Raw genomic sequence first — 13,181 nt, forward strand, 5'->3', positions numbered from 1 at the left:
TAATATACTGTGACATGCAATTTGTATTGAACTTTTAATATTTTAGTCCCTGTTCTTTTATATATTTATTTTCAGCTGTTCTCTCTCTCTCTCTCTCTCTCTCTCTCTCTCTCTCTCTCTCTCTCTGGCTGTTTTAAATCACTAGGTTTGTAACTACTCAGTAGAAAGCTCATGCTATATGACTAATTACTAAACAAATGTTGGCTGCCATGCCATTACAACAATTTCACATTGAAAATAATTGAAATGCCTAATGTGAAACATGAAGGTGGCTCAGTAATGTTTTGGGGCTGCTTTGCTGACTCAGACAGTGTCAGAAAGTCACAGGTCAAGGGTTTGCCAGCAGGAAAATGACTCAAAATCAGGAACAAAAATTATTGGAAGTATAATACTAGGTGCATGTAATATTTTTGTAGAATATTTTGTGGGTAGAATTTTCAAAACAAGCAGGTGAGCTGAAGGGCTGTGTATAAAACTGCACTCTACTTTCTGAACAGGGTGTTTAAAGTACTAACCTCATCATTTCTAAATACTTGGGACACTCTGTTCTCCAAAGTGAGTTTAGTTTAATTTATTGAGTTTAGTATATCAGACCAAAATGTTTTATGCTAAACTATGATGTGCAATTTGTTTTAAACTTTAATATTTTAGTCCCTGTTCTTTCAGCTCTTCATGCTCTCTCTCTCTCTCTCTGGCTGTTTTAAATCACTGGTTTTGTAACTACTCAGCGGAAAGCTCATGATATCTGACTGATTGCTAAAATATTTGGCTGCTATGCTGTTAAAACAATTTCACATTGAAAATTATTGAATTGCCTAATGTGAAACATGGAGGTGGCTCAGTAATGTTTTGGGGCTGCTTTGCTGTCTCAGCAGTGTCAGAAAGTCACAGGTCAAGGGTTTGCCAGCAGGAAAATGACTCAAAATCAGGAACAAAATGACTGCGAGTGTAATACTAGGTGTATGTACTATTTTTGTAGAATATTTTGTGTGTAAAACTTCATGTATTTTGCTAAAACAAATGCAGAGCAGAAAAAGGTGCTGCAGGTGAGCTGAAGGGCTGTGTAATAAACTGCACTCTACTTTCTGAACAGTGTGCTTAATAATATACTGTGACATGCAATTTGTATTGAACTTTTAATATTTTAGTCCCTGTTCTTTTATATATTTATTTTCAGCTGTTCATGCTTTCTCTCTCTCTCTCTCTCTCTAGGTTTGTAACTACTCAGTAGAAAGCTCATGCTATATGACTAATTACTAAACAAATGTTGGCTGCCATGCCATTACAACAATTTCACATTGAAAATAATTGAAATGCCTAATGTGAAACATGAAGGTGGCTCAGTAATGTTTTGGGGCTGCTTTGCTGACTCAGACAGTGTCAGAAAGTCACAGGTCAAGGGTTTGCCAGCAGGAAAATGACTCAAAATCAGGAACAAAAATTATTGGAAGTATAATACTAGGTGCATGTAATATTTTTGTAGAATATTTTGTGGGTAGAATTTTCAAAACAAGCAGGTGAGCTGAAGGGCTGTGTATAAAACTGCACTCTACTTTCTGAACAGGGTGTTTAAAGTACTAACCTCATCATTTCTAAATACTTGGGACACTCTGTTCTCCAAAGTGAGTTTAGTTTAATTTATTGAGTTTAGTATATCAGACCAAAATGTTTTATGCTAAACTATGATGTGCAATTTGTTTTAAACTTTAATATTTTAGTCCCTGTTCTTTTATATATTTATTTTCAGCTCTTCATGCTCTCTCTCTCTCTCTGGCTGTTTTAAATCACTGGTTTTGTAACTACTCAGCGGAAAGCTCATGATATCTGACTGATTGCTAAAATATTTGGCTGCTATGCTGTTAAAACAATTTCACATTGAAAATGATTGAATTGCCTAATGTGAAACATGGAGGTGGCTCAGTAATGTTTTGGGGCTGCTTTGCTGTGTCAGAAAGTCACAGGTCAAGGGTTTGCCAGCAGGAAAATGACTCAAAATCAGGAACAAAATGACTGCGAGTGTAATACTAGGTGCATATAATGTTTTTGTAGAATATTTTGTGGGTAGAATTTTCAAAACAAGCAGGTGAGTTGAAGGGCTGTGTATTAAACTGCACTCTACTTTCTGAACAGTGTGTTTAATGTAGTAATCTTATCATTGGTAAATACTTGGGACACTGTTCTTTAAAGTGAGTTTAGTTTAGTTTATTGAGTTTAGTATATCAGAGTAAAATGTTTTATGCTAAACTGTGACATGCAATTTGTATTAAACTTTAATATTATAGTCCCTGTTTTTTATATATTTATTTTCAGATTTTCATACTCTCACTCTGGCTGTTTTAAATCACTGGGTTTGTAACTACTCAGTAGAAAGCTCATGATATCTGACTGACTGCTACGTTTTTTGAAATCATTGAAAGTTGCAGTCACTGCACCCACATTGAACAAAATGTCCTGAAACTCATAACTTCCCATCTTTCTCTCTCCCGCTCTTCCTCTCTTTAACACTATCTGTCTTACTTCTCCCAGTTCTTTGTCTGTTCTATCAGTAGGTCCTTCTTATTCATTTCACAGGTACAGCCAGCATTATTGTCAAACTCAGTCCCACACAGTCACACGAAGACACAGTAACACAGAGACAGAGAACAAGAAGGTAGGTTCCGTTCCTCACATACACACACAATGTAGTTATCAGCTCTGACGCATGTGGGGCAGAAAACAAGGCTGCTAAAACCATACACTAGTTCTGTGTTGTGAGGACAAAATGTCTACTAATAAATATTACTGGCTGTTTTGATATGACACACGATAGTGTATTAACAAAAACAATGTTCAAGTCAAAAGTTTACATAGCCTAGTGGTTAAGGTACTGGACTAGTAATCAGAAGGTTGATGGTTCGAGCCCCACCACTGCCATGTTGCTGATGTTGGGCCCTTGAACAAAGCCCTTAACCCTCAATAGCTCAGACTGTATACTGTAACTGTCATGTAAGTCGCTTTGAATAAAGGTGTCTGTTAAATGCCATAAATGTAAATATAAGCATTAAAAATGTTTACCAATAACTTGTTAATCTAACTGTATACTGTATCTAGCAGAATATTTTTTTGACATAACACAATAAATGTTTGTGAAAATTATGCATTCAAATAACTGAAAATGTTAAGATCAAAGTTATTTGTCATATGCAGACAAATAACTTGCATGTCATTCAGCATTCACACCATTAGTACATTTCGGTCACAGTAAGACAATAAGCAGACATTAAAATTTCACGATTGCCTTGGCATACATGTCTATAACAAATGTATGTATTTTGACTACAAATGTGGCCAAAAATATTGGTACGTTTGCATTTTATTAAAACATTTTATTAAAACATTTACTGCACGCAAGGTGCAACAAAGCAAAAAACGACAGTCCTTCTGGGAGAATAAGCTTTGGACAGATGAAAAAATTAATTCGTATTAATTGATGTCACAGCAATTCTGTATGTATAGGATAAATCAACAAGCTTTTAAAGAAAAGAATACCATGCCTAATGTGAAACATGGTGGATGCTCAATGATGTTTTGGGGCTGCTTTGTTGTCTCAGGCACAATGCATTGTAGAGCGGAACTTACAGCCCAGTGTAAATCACAGGTCAATAGGGACAGTGGTAGCCTAGTGGGTAAGGCTAGGGCAAGGCCTTACAATAGCCGTACAATGGCTGACCTTGTGCTCTGACCCCAGCTTTTAAACAAGCTGGGATATACGAAAAATTTACTTTGTTGTACTATACACATGTATATGTACATACAACAAATAAAGGTATTCTATTCTATTTGTCAGCAGGATAATGGCTCAAAATCACCAGACTGCACCACATTTAGATGACCCTTCAAACCTGAGAGAGCTGAAAAAATTGCTCAAAGTAAGACAAACTACCAGAACAGGAGTGCTTATTCAAAATTAATAAAATGCTTGATTACATAAATTGCCTCCAATGGCTGTGCTACAAAACTTTAAGTAAAGGCTTCCAATATTTTTGTCCATGCCATTTTTGCTTGTTGTACTATTTTAAGTTAAAATACTGTACATTTCTGTCAGTTTCAATGTACTTTTGACTTTTTTAAAGGTGAAAGGGTACCAAGACTTCTTAATTCAAGACAACTAATGATACATGGGTGCAGTAGTGATACAACACAAGTTTGTTTCATAATCATCTAAACAATGGTACTAACCTGGTGTGTACCATCACCAGCATTGTACACTGAGTGCAGTTGCTTCAGGTGCTCTCTGGTGTGGCCAAGACTATTCAACGTCTCAAAAACATGCTCCAACGCGGTGTGTGCCCTCTCTGTTGTCAGCTCCTCAGGACTAGATACTCCTACACACAGAGTAAGACGTCATTTTGATTATTCACAGCTTTGTAATGTCTTTAAATTGTACAAGCCACACAGTAAATACAGTAGAGTAAAAGTATAACTGCACCTGTTTAATTCCCACAAATACTGCACATTTGACACACTGCATTATTTTCACACCATAAACGAAATTACAACAATACACAAAAGTGAACTACAGTATACAAAACCTCTTTGGAATACATTGTTTTATTTAATTAAAAAACATTGCTCACTTCATAACTAGCACTACTTTTTGCAGCAATGACGACAACCAAATGCTTTCTATAACTGGATATTAGTCTTTTACATGTAATTTTAGCACTCTACTTTGCAGGAGTGCTTTCAGTGAAACACGCTGCTGGGTTGTAAGGCATTATATAACTAATGTAGGTCATTCCAATGCATCTCTATTGGGTTAAATTTAGAATTTTGAGAAGTTATAATACTGTTTATTTTTAAAGCCAGGTTCAAACTTGCAATAGGATTTTGCATTATAACCAGCTTAGCTTCAGCTCAAGGACAGATAGCTTTATATTCTCCTGCAGAATTTTTAAATTCCCTCAGTAACAAAAAGCCACCCAGGCCCTGAGGTATCAAAGCACACCACAAACACAATACTTCATACTTAGTATAATGTATTTGCTTCAACATACTGACCACTAAAACCACCAATCTTTACCAAGTTTCTTGCATCTGGTTTCTCTAGTCCATTAGCAGTCCTGTAGCTTTGTAACCCTTTGTTGCTCTAACATATCTATCACAACCATTTTTTTGCAGCACCATGTTCAAGTGACTGCTTTAATTAGATGGTACGGTTAAAAAAGTTAAATTGTCTTACTAATTTAACATGGATAACTTGTATATGTAAGTTGTGTATATACACTGATCAGCCATAACTCTAAAATCACCTCCTAGTTTCTACACTCACTGTCCATTTTATCAGCTCCACTTACCATATAGAAGCACTTTGTAGCTCTACAATTACTGACTGTAGACCATCTGTTTCTCTGCATACTTTTTTAAACCTGCTTTCACCCTGTTCTTCAATGGTCAGGACCCCCACAGGGCCACCACAGAGCAGGTATTATTTAGGTGGTGGATCATTCTCAGCACTGCAGTGACACTGACATGATGGTGGTGTGTTAGTGTGTGTTGTGCTGGTATGAGTGGATCAGACACAGCAGCACTGATGAAGTTTTTAAATACCGTGTCCACTCACTGTCCACTTATTAGACACTCTTACCTAGTTGGTCCACCTTGTAGATATAAAGTCAGAGACTATTGCTCATCTATTGCTGCTGTTTGAGTTGGTCATCTTATAGACTTTCATCAGTGGTCACAGGACGCTCCCCACAGGGCGTTGTTGGCTGGATATTTTTGGTTGGTGGACTATTCTCAGTCCAGCACCCAAATAATACCTACTCTGTAGTGGTCCTGTGGTGGTCCTGGGAGAGTCCTGACCATTGAAGAACAGCATGAAAGGGGGCTAACAAAGCATGTAGAGAAACAGATGGACTACAGTCAGTAATTGTAGAACTACAAAGTGCTTCTATATGGTAAGTGGAGCTGATAAAATGGACAGTGTGTGTAGAAAGGTGGAGGAGGTGGTCATAATGTTATGCCTGATCGGTGTGTATATATACACATCGACCAGGCATAACATTATGACCACTGACAGGTGAAGTGAATAACACTGATTATTTCTTCATCACGGCACCTGTTAGTGGGTGGGATATATTAGGCTGCAAGTGGATTTGAGTGAGTTTGACAAGGGCCAAATTGTGATGGCTTGACGACTGGATCAGAGCATCTCCAAAACTGCAGCTGTTGTGGGGTGTTCCCAGTATCTATCAAAAGTGGTCCAAGGAAGAAACAGTGGTAAAACGGCGATGTTATTTTCCCACTGTGTACAATAATGTGTACATGGTTCCTGACAGGTGTATTGCATGATACAATTAAAATACTGTTATGCTCTGTGGCAGGCATGTACATGTACCCAGTTCACATACATTTTGGATCAAAAGCAGGCGGCAGATATGAGCTTCAGTCAAAAATGCTGTTCATCTCATGTTTAAATAGGAACACTGGCTAAAATTATATCGGCAATTAGATCTAAGAAAAAGGCATCAGTACTCAGAATCAGGGTTTCTCAAAAGATGACATTGAAATTTCAGATCTTGAAACAGCGTGAACCCTTACTTGTTAAAACACTCTAGTTCATACACTACATTGATCACCTTTTAAGGATGAATAATGTTTAATAATATGTTCAGCAATAACATTCTCAGAATATCTTTACAATGATTACTGTCAGTTTAGGTAAACACTTTCAAGGGATTTAGCACTGTATTTGTACCATCATCTTTGCTTGAAGACTGTTGTCTTTTTGTTTCCAGGTACTGGTCAAAGAAGGCAGTATGATATTCAGGGCCTCAGGTGTGCATTGAAGCTGTTGGTGGACACAAATTAGATATTTCTTCCATTGCCTTGGTAGTGACCCCACAGGGTAGAATAGTATTGATACACATGATGGAAAATCTACTATTCAAGTAAAAAAGCAGTACAGCACACAGAAGTTCAGTGTTGAGGTTATATACATATTGCTTTAATGTGCCTTATTATACAAAATATTTAAAATAAACAGTTTGTTTTAATACTGTTTACTAGATCCACCACATTAGTACATACAAATCATTTATTAGTAAAAAAAATTTAAGCAATGTTTTGTAGGAAATAAAATGCTAAAATGATAATTCATGGGTGGCACGGTGGCTCGGTGGGTAGCACTGTCGCCTCACAGCAAGAAGGTCCCTGGGTTCGATCCCCAGGCGGGGTGATCCAGGTCCTTTCTGTGCGGAGTTTGCATGTTCTCCCCGTGTCCGTGTGGGTTTCCTCCGGGAGCTCTGGTTTCCTCTCACAGTCCAAAAACATGCAGTCAGGTTGATTGGAAACACTGAACAGCCCTACAGGTGAATGGGTGTGTGTATGTGTGTCTGCCCTGCGATTGTCTGGCGCTTCTGTCCAGGATGTTGCTGTGTGCCTTGCGCCAATTGAAATTGGCTATAATGGCTATAATAATATACACTGATCAGCCATAACATTAAAACCACCTACTTGTTTCTACACTCACTGTCCACTGTCCAGCTCCCCTTACCATATAGAAGCACTTTGAAGTTCTACAATTACTGACTGTAGTCCATCTGTTTCTATACATACTTCATTTAGACTGCTTTCACCCTGTTCTGCAATGGTCAGGACCCCTACAGAACCACCACAAAGCAGATATTATTTAGGTGGTGGATCATTCTCAGCACTGCAGTGACATGGTGGTGTGTTAGTGTGTGTTGTGCTGGTACGAGTGGATCAGACACAGCAGCGCTGCTGGAGTTTTTAAATATCGTGTCCACTCACTGTCCACTCTATTAGACACTTCTACCTGTGGATCCAACTTGTAGATTAGGTAGATCTGTACTGGTCCTGGGAGAGTCCTGACCATTGAAGAACAGCATGAAAGGGGGCTAACAAAGCATGCAGAGAAACAGATGGAGTACAGTCATTAATTGTTGAACCACAAAGTGCTTCTATATGGTAAATGGAGCTGATAAAATAGACAGTGAATGTAGAAACAAGGAGGTGGTTTAATGTTATGGCTGATCGGTGTATACTGCCACTATAAACATGAGCACTGTATTCACACACAGATCATGAAAAATTGTTGAGAATGTGCACCACCTATGCTAAAAAGCTAAAAGCACATACCCTCCAAGTCTACCCCCTTATTGTATATGTGGCTTTAACAGAATTGCATCTTTTGTAGGATTTATCAGTCGTCTCTATACAAACACCCAACTTGACACCAGGAGTGAGAAGTGATGAGGTACAGTTAGTGTGATATGTAACAATAGGTGATTGCCAGTGCAGTACATTAAATTGTGTGTTCCAGGAAATCAGAAAAAAACAGAAGCACCTGTATCAGGGGAATTAAACTGGAATGGGTCTTGAAATCAGTGACCCAGAGGAAAGCAGCTCAGCAAGCAGAGTAAGAAATGAAAACAGAGTCATCCATCTTATAAAATGACAGACACACTGTGAAAAGTGTTGCTTGCTGGGTAACAAGGTGAGGGATCCCTGTAGAGACAGATTCAAAGAAACAGGCATCCAGGACATAGTGATCTAATTTCAGTAGGTGCACAGTGATTCACTGTAAGCTAAAGCATTATGTGGGAGTTCCAGGTTGATGCCCGAGCAGCAGCACTTTCACATAATCATTAAAGCATGGAACAGCATGGAAGGGTGTCAAGGTTTGAGTTTAACAGATGTTTAAAATTTGTTCTTGATAGCTATAGTGTGATTGGATTTTAAAGAGATCTTTTGGGACGATAGAATTAGATGTGCTAGGCCGCTCAGGTGGCGCAGCAATAAAAACACACGCTGGAACCAGAGCTGGGATCTCGAATACATCGTATAGAATCTCAGCTCTGCCTGCTGGCTAAGGCTGAGCGGCCACATGAACAATGATTGCTCTCAGGGTGTTGTCTCTCCGTACACAACGCTGAGCTGCACTGCACTCGTCAAAGTGTAGGTGATAAGATGCATACGGCATGCTGCCCATGTGTTGGAGGGGGCGTGGGTTAGTTTCGTTCTCCTCAATCAGAGCACGGATCGGCATTGGTGGAGAGAAAGCATGAAGCAATTGGACATGCTAAAAAAAGAGAAAAAGGGGAGAAAATGCGTAAAGAATATATATATATATATATATATATATATACAGTGTATCACAAAAGTGAGTACACCCCTCACATTTCTGCAGATATTTAAGTATATCTTTTCATGGGACAACACTGACAAAATGACACTTTGACACAATGAAAAGTAGTCTGTGTGCAGCTTATATAACAGTGTAAATTTATTCTTCCCTCAAAATAACTCAATATACAGCCATTAATGTCTAAACCACCGGCAACAATAAGACAATACAAACCACATGCTGCACACATTACAAAGGCATGGCTGTGGAAAAAGAGGGTACGGGTACTGGACTGGCCTGCCTGCAGTCCTGACCTGTCCCCAATAGAGAATGTGTGGAGAATTTTGAAACGAAAAAAGTGACATCAACGACCCCGTACTGTTGCACATCTTAAGACGTGTTTGCAGGAAGAATGAGACAAAATAAAAACTGAAACACTAAATCACTTGGTATCCTCGGTGCCAAAACGTCTTTTAAGTGTGGTGAAAAGGAATGGCAACATTACAAAGTACTTTTTTTGGAATGTGTTGCAGGCCTGAAATGCAGGAATGGATGTTTATTGATAAATGAAATGAAGTTGAGCAGACAAAACATGAAATATCTCAGTTTCATCCTGTCTGCAATCAAATAAAAGTCAAAGTAAATGTAAGAAACTCAGTGTTTTTTTATTATTTGCATTTTCCATGCTGTCCCAACTTTTTCTGATTTGGGGTTGTAGAATGGCTCTAGGATCATGACTCTTTATTTATTCATATATGTATTAGGATTTTAACGTCATGTTTTACACACATTTGTTACATTCACGACAGGACAGGTAGTTACAGGTTACACAAGATTGACCAGTTCAAATTCAATATCAAACACAGTCACGGGCAAGTTTGCATCTTTAATTCACCTCACTTGCATGTCTTTGGACTGTGGGTGCAGACCGGAGCTCCCGGAGGAAACCCAGGCAGACACATGCAAGGACAAGCAAACCCAGGACCTTCTTGCTACCAATCGAGCCACCATACCACCCTTATGACCCTTTAAAGTGAGCCTTAAGTGAGCATTCAAGGTATTCCAACCTTGACTTGAACTTCATCATGTCAACACATCTATCAGAGGTTCACACCTGCATGTCAGCGCTCAGTCCTGACTGAAGAGGAGCGAGGAGTGGCGTTCCCAGATTCTTTAATACAGTGGTATGTAAAAGTTTGGGCACCCCTGATATTTTTCATGATTTTCCTTTATAAATCATTGGTTGTTCGGATCAGCAATTTCAGTTAAATATATCATATAGCAGACGAACACAGTGATATTTGAGAAGTGAAATGAAGTTCATAGGATTTACAGAAAGTGTGCAATAATTATTTAAACAAAATTAGGCAGGTGCATAATTTTGGGCACCCCAACAGAAAAATTACATCAATATTTAGTACATCCTCCTTTTGCAGAAATAACAGCCTCTAAACGCTTCCTATAGCTTCCAATGAGAGTCTGGATTCTGGTTGAAGGTATTTTGGACCATTCTTCTTTACAACACATCTCCAGTTCAGTCAGGTTTGATGGTTTCCGAGCATGGACAGCCCGCTTTAAGTCACACCACAGATTTTCAATAATATTCAGGTCTGGAGACTGAGATGGCCATTCCAGAACGTTGTACTTGTTCCTCTGCATGAATGCCTTAGTAGATTTTGAGCAGTGTTTAGGGTCGTTGTCTTGTTGAAGTATCCAGCCCCGGCGCAACTTCAACGTTGTCACTGATTCTTGAACATTGTTCTCAAGAATCTGCTGATATTGACTGGAATCCATGCGACCCTCAACTTTAACAAGATTCCCAGTACCTGCACTGGCCACACAGCCCCACAGCATGATGGAACCGCCACCAAATTTTACTGTGGGTAGCAAGTGTTTGTCTTGGAATGCTGTGTTCTTTTTCCGCCATGCATACCGCCCCTTGTTATGTCCAAATAACTCAATTTTAGTTTCATCAGTCCACAGCACCTTATTCCAAAATGAAGCTGGCTTGTCCAAATGTGCTTTAGCATAACTCAAGCGACTCTGTTTGTGGCGTGTGCGCAGAAAAGGCTTCTTCTGCATTACTCTCCCATACAACCTCTCCTTGTGCAAAGTGCGCTGAATAGTTGAACGATGCACAGTGACACCATCTGCAGCAAGATGATGTTGTAGGTCTTTGGAGCTGGTCTGTGGGTTGACTATGACTGTTCTCACCATCCTTCGCCTCTGCCTATCTGAGATTTTTCTTGGCCTGCCACTTCGGGCCTTAACTTGAACTGTGCCTGTGGTCTTCCATTTCCTCACTATGTTCCTCACAGTGGAAACTGACAGCTGAAATCTCTGAGATAGCTTTTTGTATCCTTCCCCTAAACCATGATGTTGAACAATCTTTGTTTTCAGGTCATTTGAGAGTTGTTTTGAGGCTCCCATGTTGCCACTCTTCAGAGAAGATGCAAAGAGGAGAAACACTTGCAATTGCCCACCTTAACCCTGTCTCATAATTGGATTCACCTGTGTATGTAGGTCAAGGGTCAATGAGCTTACAAAACAAATTATGTGTTCCAATAATTAGTGCTAAAGGTATTCAAATCAATAAAACGACAAGGGTGCCCAAAATTATGCACCTGCCTAATTTTGTTTAAATAATTATTGCACACTTTCTGTAAATCCTATAAACTTCATTTCACTTCTCAAATATCACTGTGTTCGTCTGCTATATGATATATTTAACTGAAATTGCTGATCCAAACAACCAATGATTTATAAAGGAAAATCATGAAAAATATCAGGGGTGCCCAAACTTTTACATACCACTGTATATGTTGTTTTCTCAGGGATTCACAGCTGCACTAAATCAGTTGGAAAGCTTTTCTGTGCTGCCAATGAACCCAAACAGAAAGTCTTTCAACACCTGCAGTGCAGGCTGACCGCTTTCCCCTCCACTGTATGTTTATGCGCATTGGCTTCTGTTTGCAGTTTTATAAACAATTCTCCATTTCCTCAAATGGGAAAACCCCCAAACGATCAGCAGTATGTGTAATTAAAATCACGTATTTATGAGAGTGTAAAGCTTTAATCTTCATTTAGTATAAATATTTATATGGGTGATTTGTGAGCACCAGACATTTCGGTTAATTCAGTTTGATCGTCTTCCATGGAAAGTCATGCATGTAGGAGTCACAGGAAAGCAATTTTAAGCCACTACAGCGTTTGGGCTAAAGTATGTTATTTAGTTAAAACATCCTCATGCACCTGCACTTCATATTACCAGAAATAGCAGCAAAAAAAGGGGAATATAGAGAAAAAAGAGAGGACGGGAAGAGGAAGGGAGAGGATTTATTAACACTCTGCTAAAGATAGACTGCTGCTAAATTGTTGCCTGTTTGTTTTGATGTGCCACTCTTTGGAATGGAATGTTTTGCTAGCTTCCTCTGATCCCTTCTCTCACCCTGTCACTCCTCACTAAACAGAGATAAACTTAACCTAAAATAGAGATGCAGAAGAATGGCTGTGCTATTTATATGTGAGGTAACGTTCCAAAAGGTTTGACAAAAAACACTAAATGTAGGTTTTTCGCTTGGAAAAAAATTTTAAGGGGAAAAAAAAACTTCAAATGGATTTTTTTAATTAATTACATTTATGTCCTTAAAAGGTTAGGTTTAAAATTGTACAATACAAAAAATACACTGACACATTCATAATTGCTCACTGAAATCATAAATCTGAGCTCTAACAAAAACATTTCAGAGGACAGTGGAAGCCTATCAAAGGTTGACCTTTCGAATCCCGACTCTGCCATGCAGCCACTGTTGGGCCCTTGAGCAAGGCCCTTAACCCTGTCTGACCCTGTGCTCTGACCCTGGTCTCCAAAAAATCTGGGATATACAAAAAAAAAAAAAAAAAAAAAGGAACGTCACTGTACTGTACATGTGTATATGTACTGTAGATATGACAGATAAAGGCTTTCCTTTTTATTCTAATACAACATTAGGACTAAATAGCTTTGCTGCCAAGTTAGCAACAGAGTTTGGTAGCTAGCAGAAGCTTGCTA

The 13,181-nt window shown here is 38.8% G+C and overlaps 1 protein-coding gene across 2 annotated transcripts in view; it reads right to left on the reverse strand.

Moving 5' to 3' along the window:
• The window catches only part of scfd2 (sec1 family domain containing 2), a 233,370-nt gene that overhangs the window by 20,146 nt on the left and 200,043 nt on the right, over positions 1-13,181 (reverse strand). For both annotated transcript variants that reach the window (XM_063002093.1, XM_063002092.1), the window contains one exon: positions 4,219-4,364. In XM_063002093.1, the coding sequence (XP_062858163.1) occupies positions 4,219-4,364 (146 nt within the window). The remainder of the gene's footprint in view (positions 1-4,218; positions 4,365-13,181) is intronic.

This window comes from Trichomycterus rosablanca, chromosome 9 (assembly GCF_030014385.1).
Source record: "Trichomycterus rosablanca isolate fTriRos1 chromosome 9, fTriRos1.hap1, whole genome shotgun sequence".
Taxonomy (NCBI): domain Eukaryota; kingdom Metazoa; phylum Chordata; class Actinopteri; order Siluriformes; family Trichomycteridae; genus Trichomycterus; species Trichomycterus rosablanca.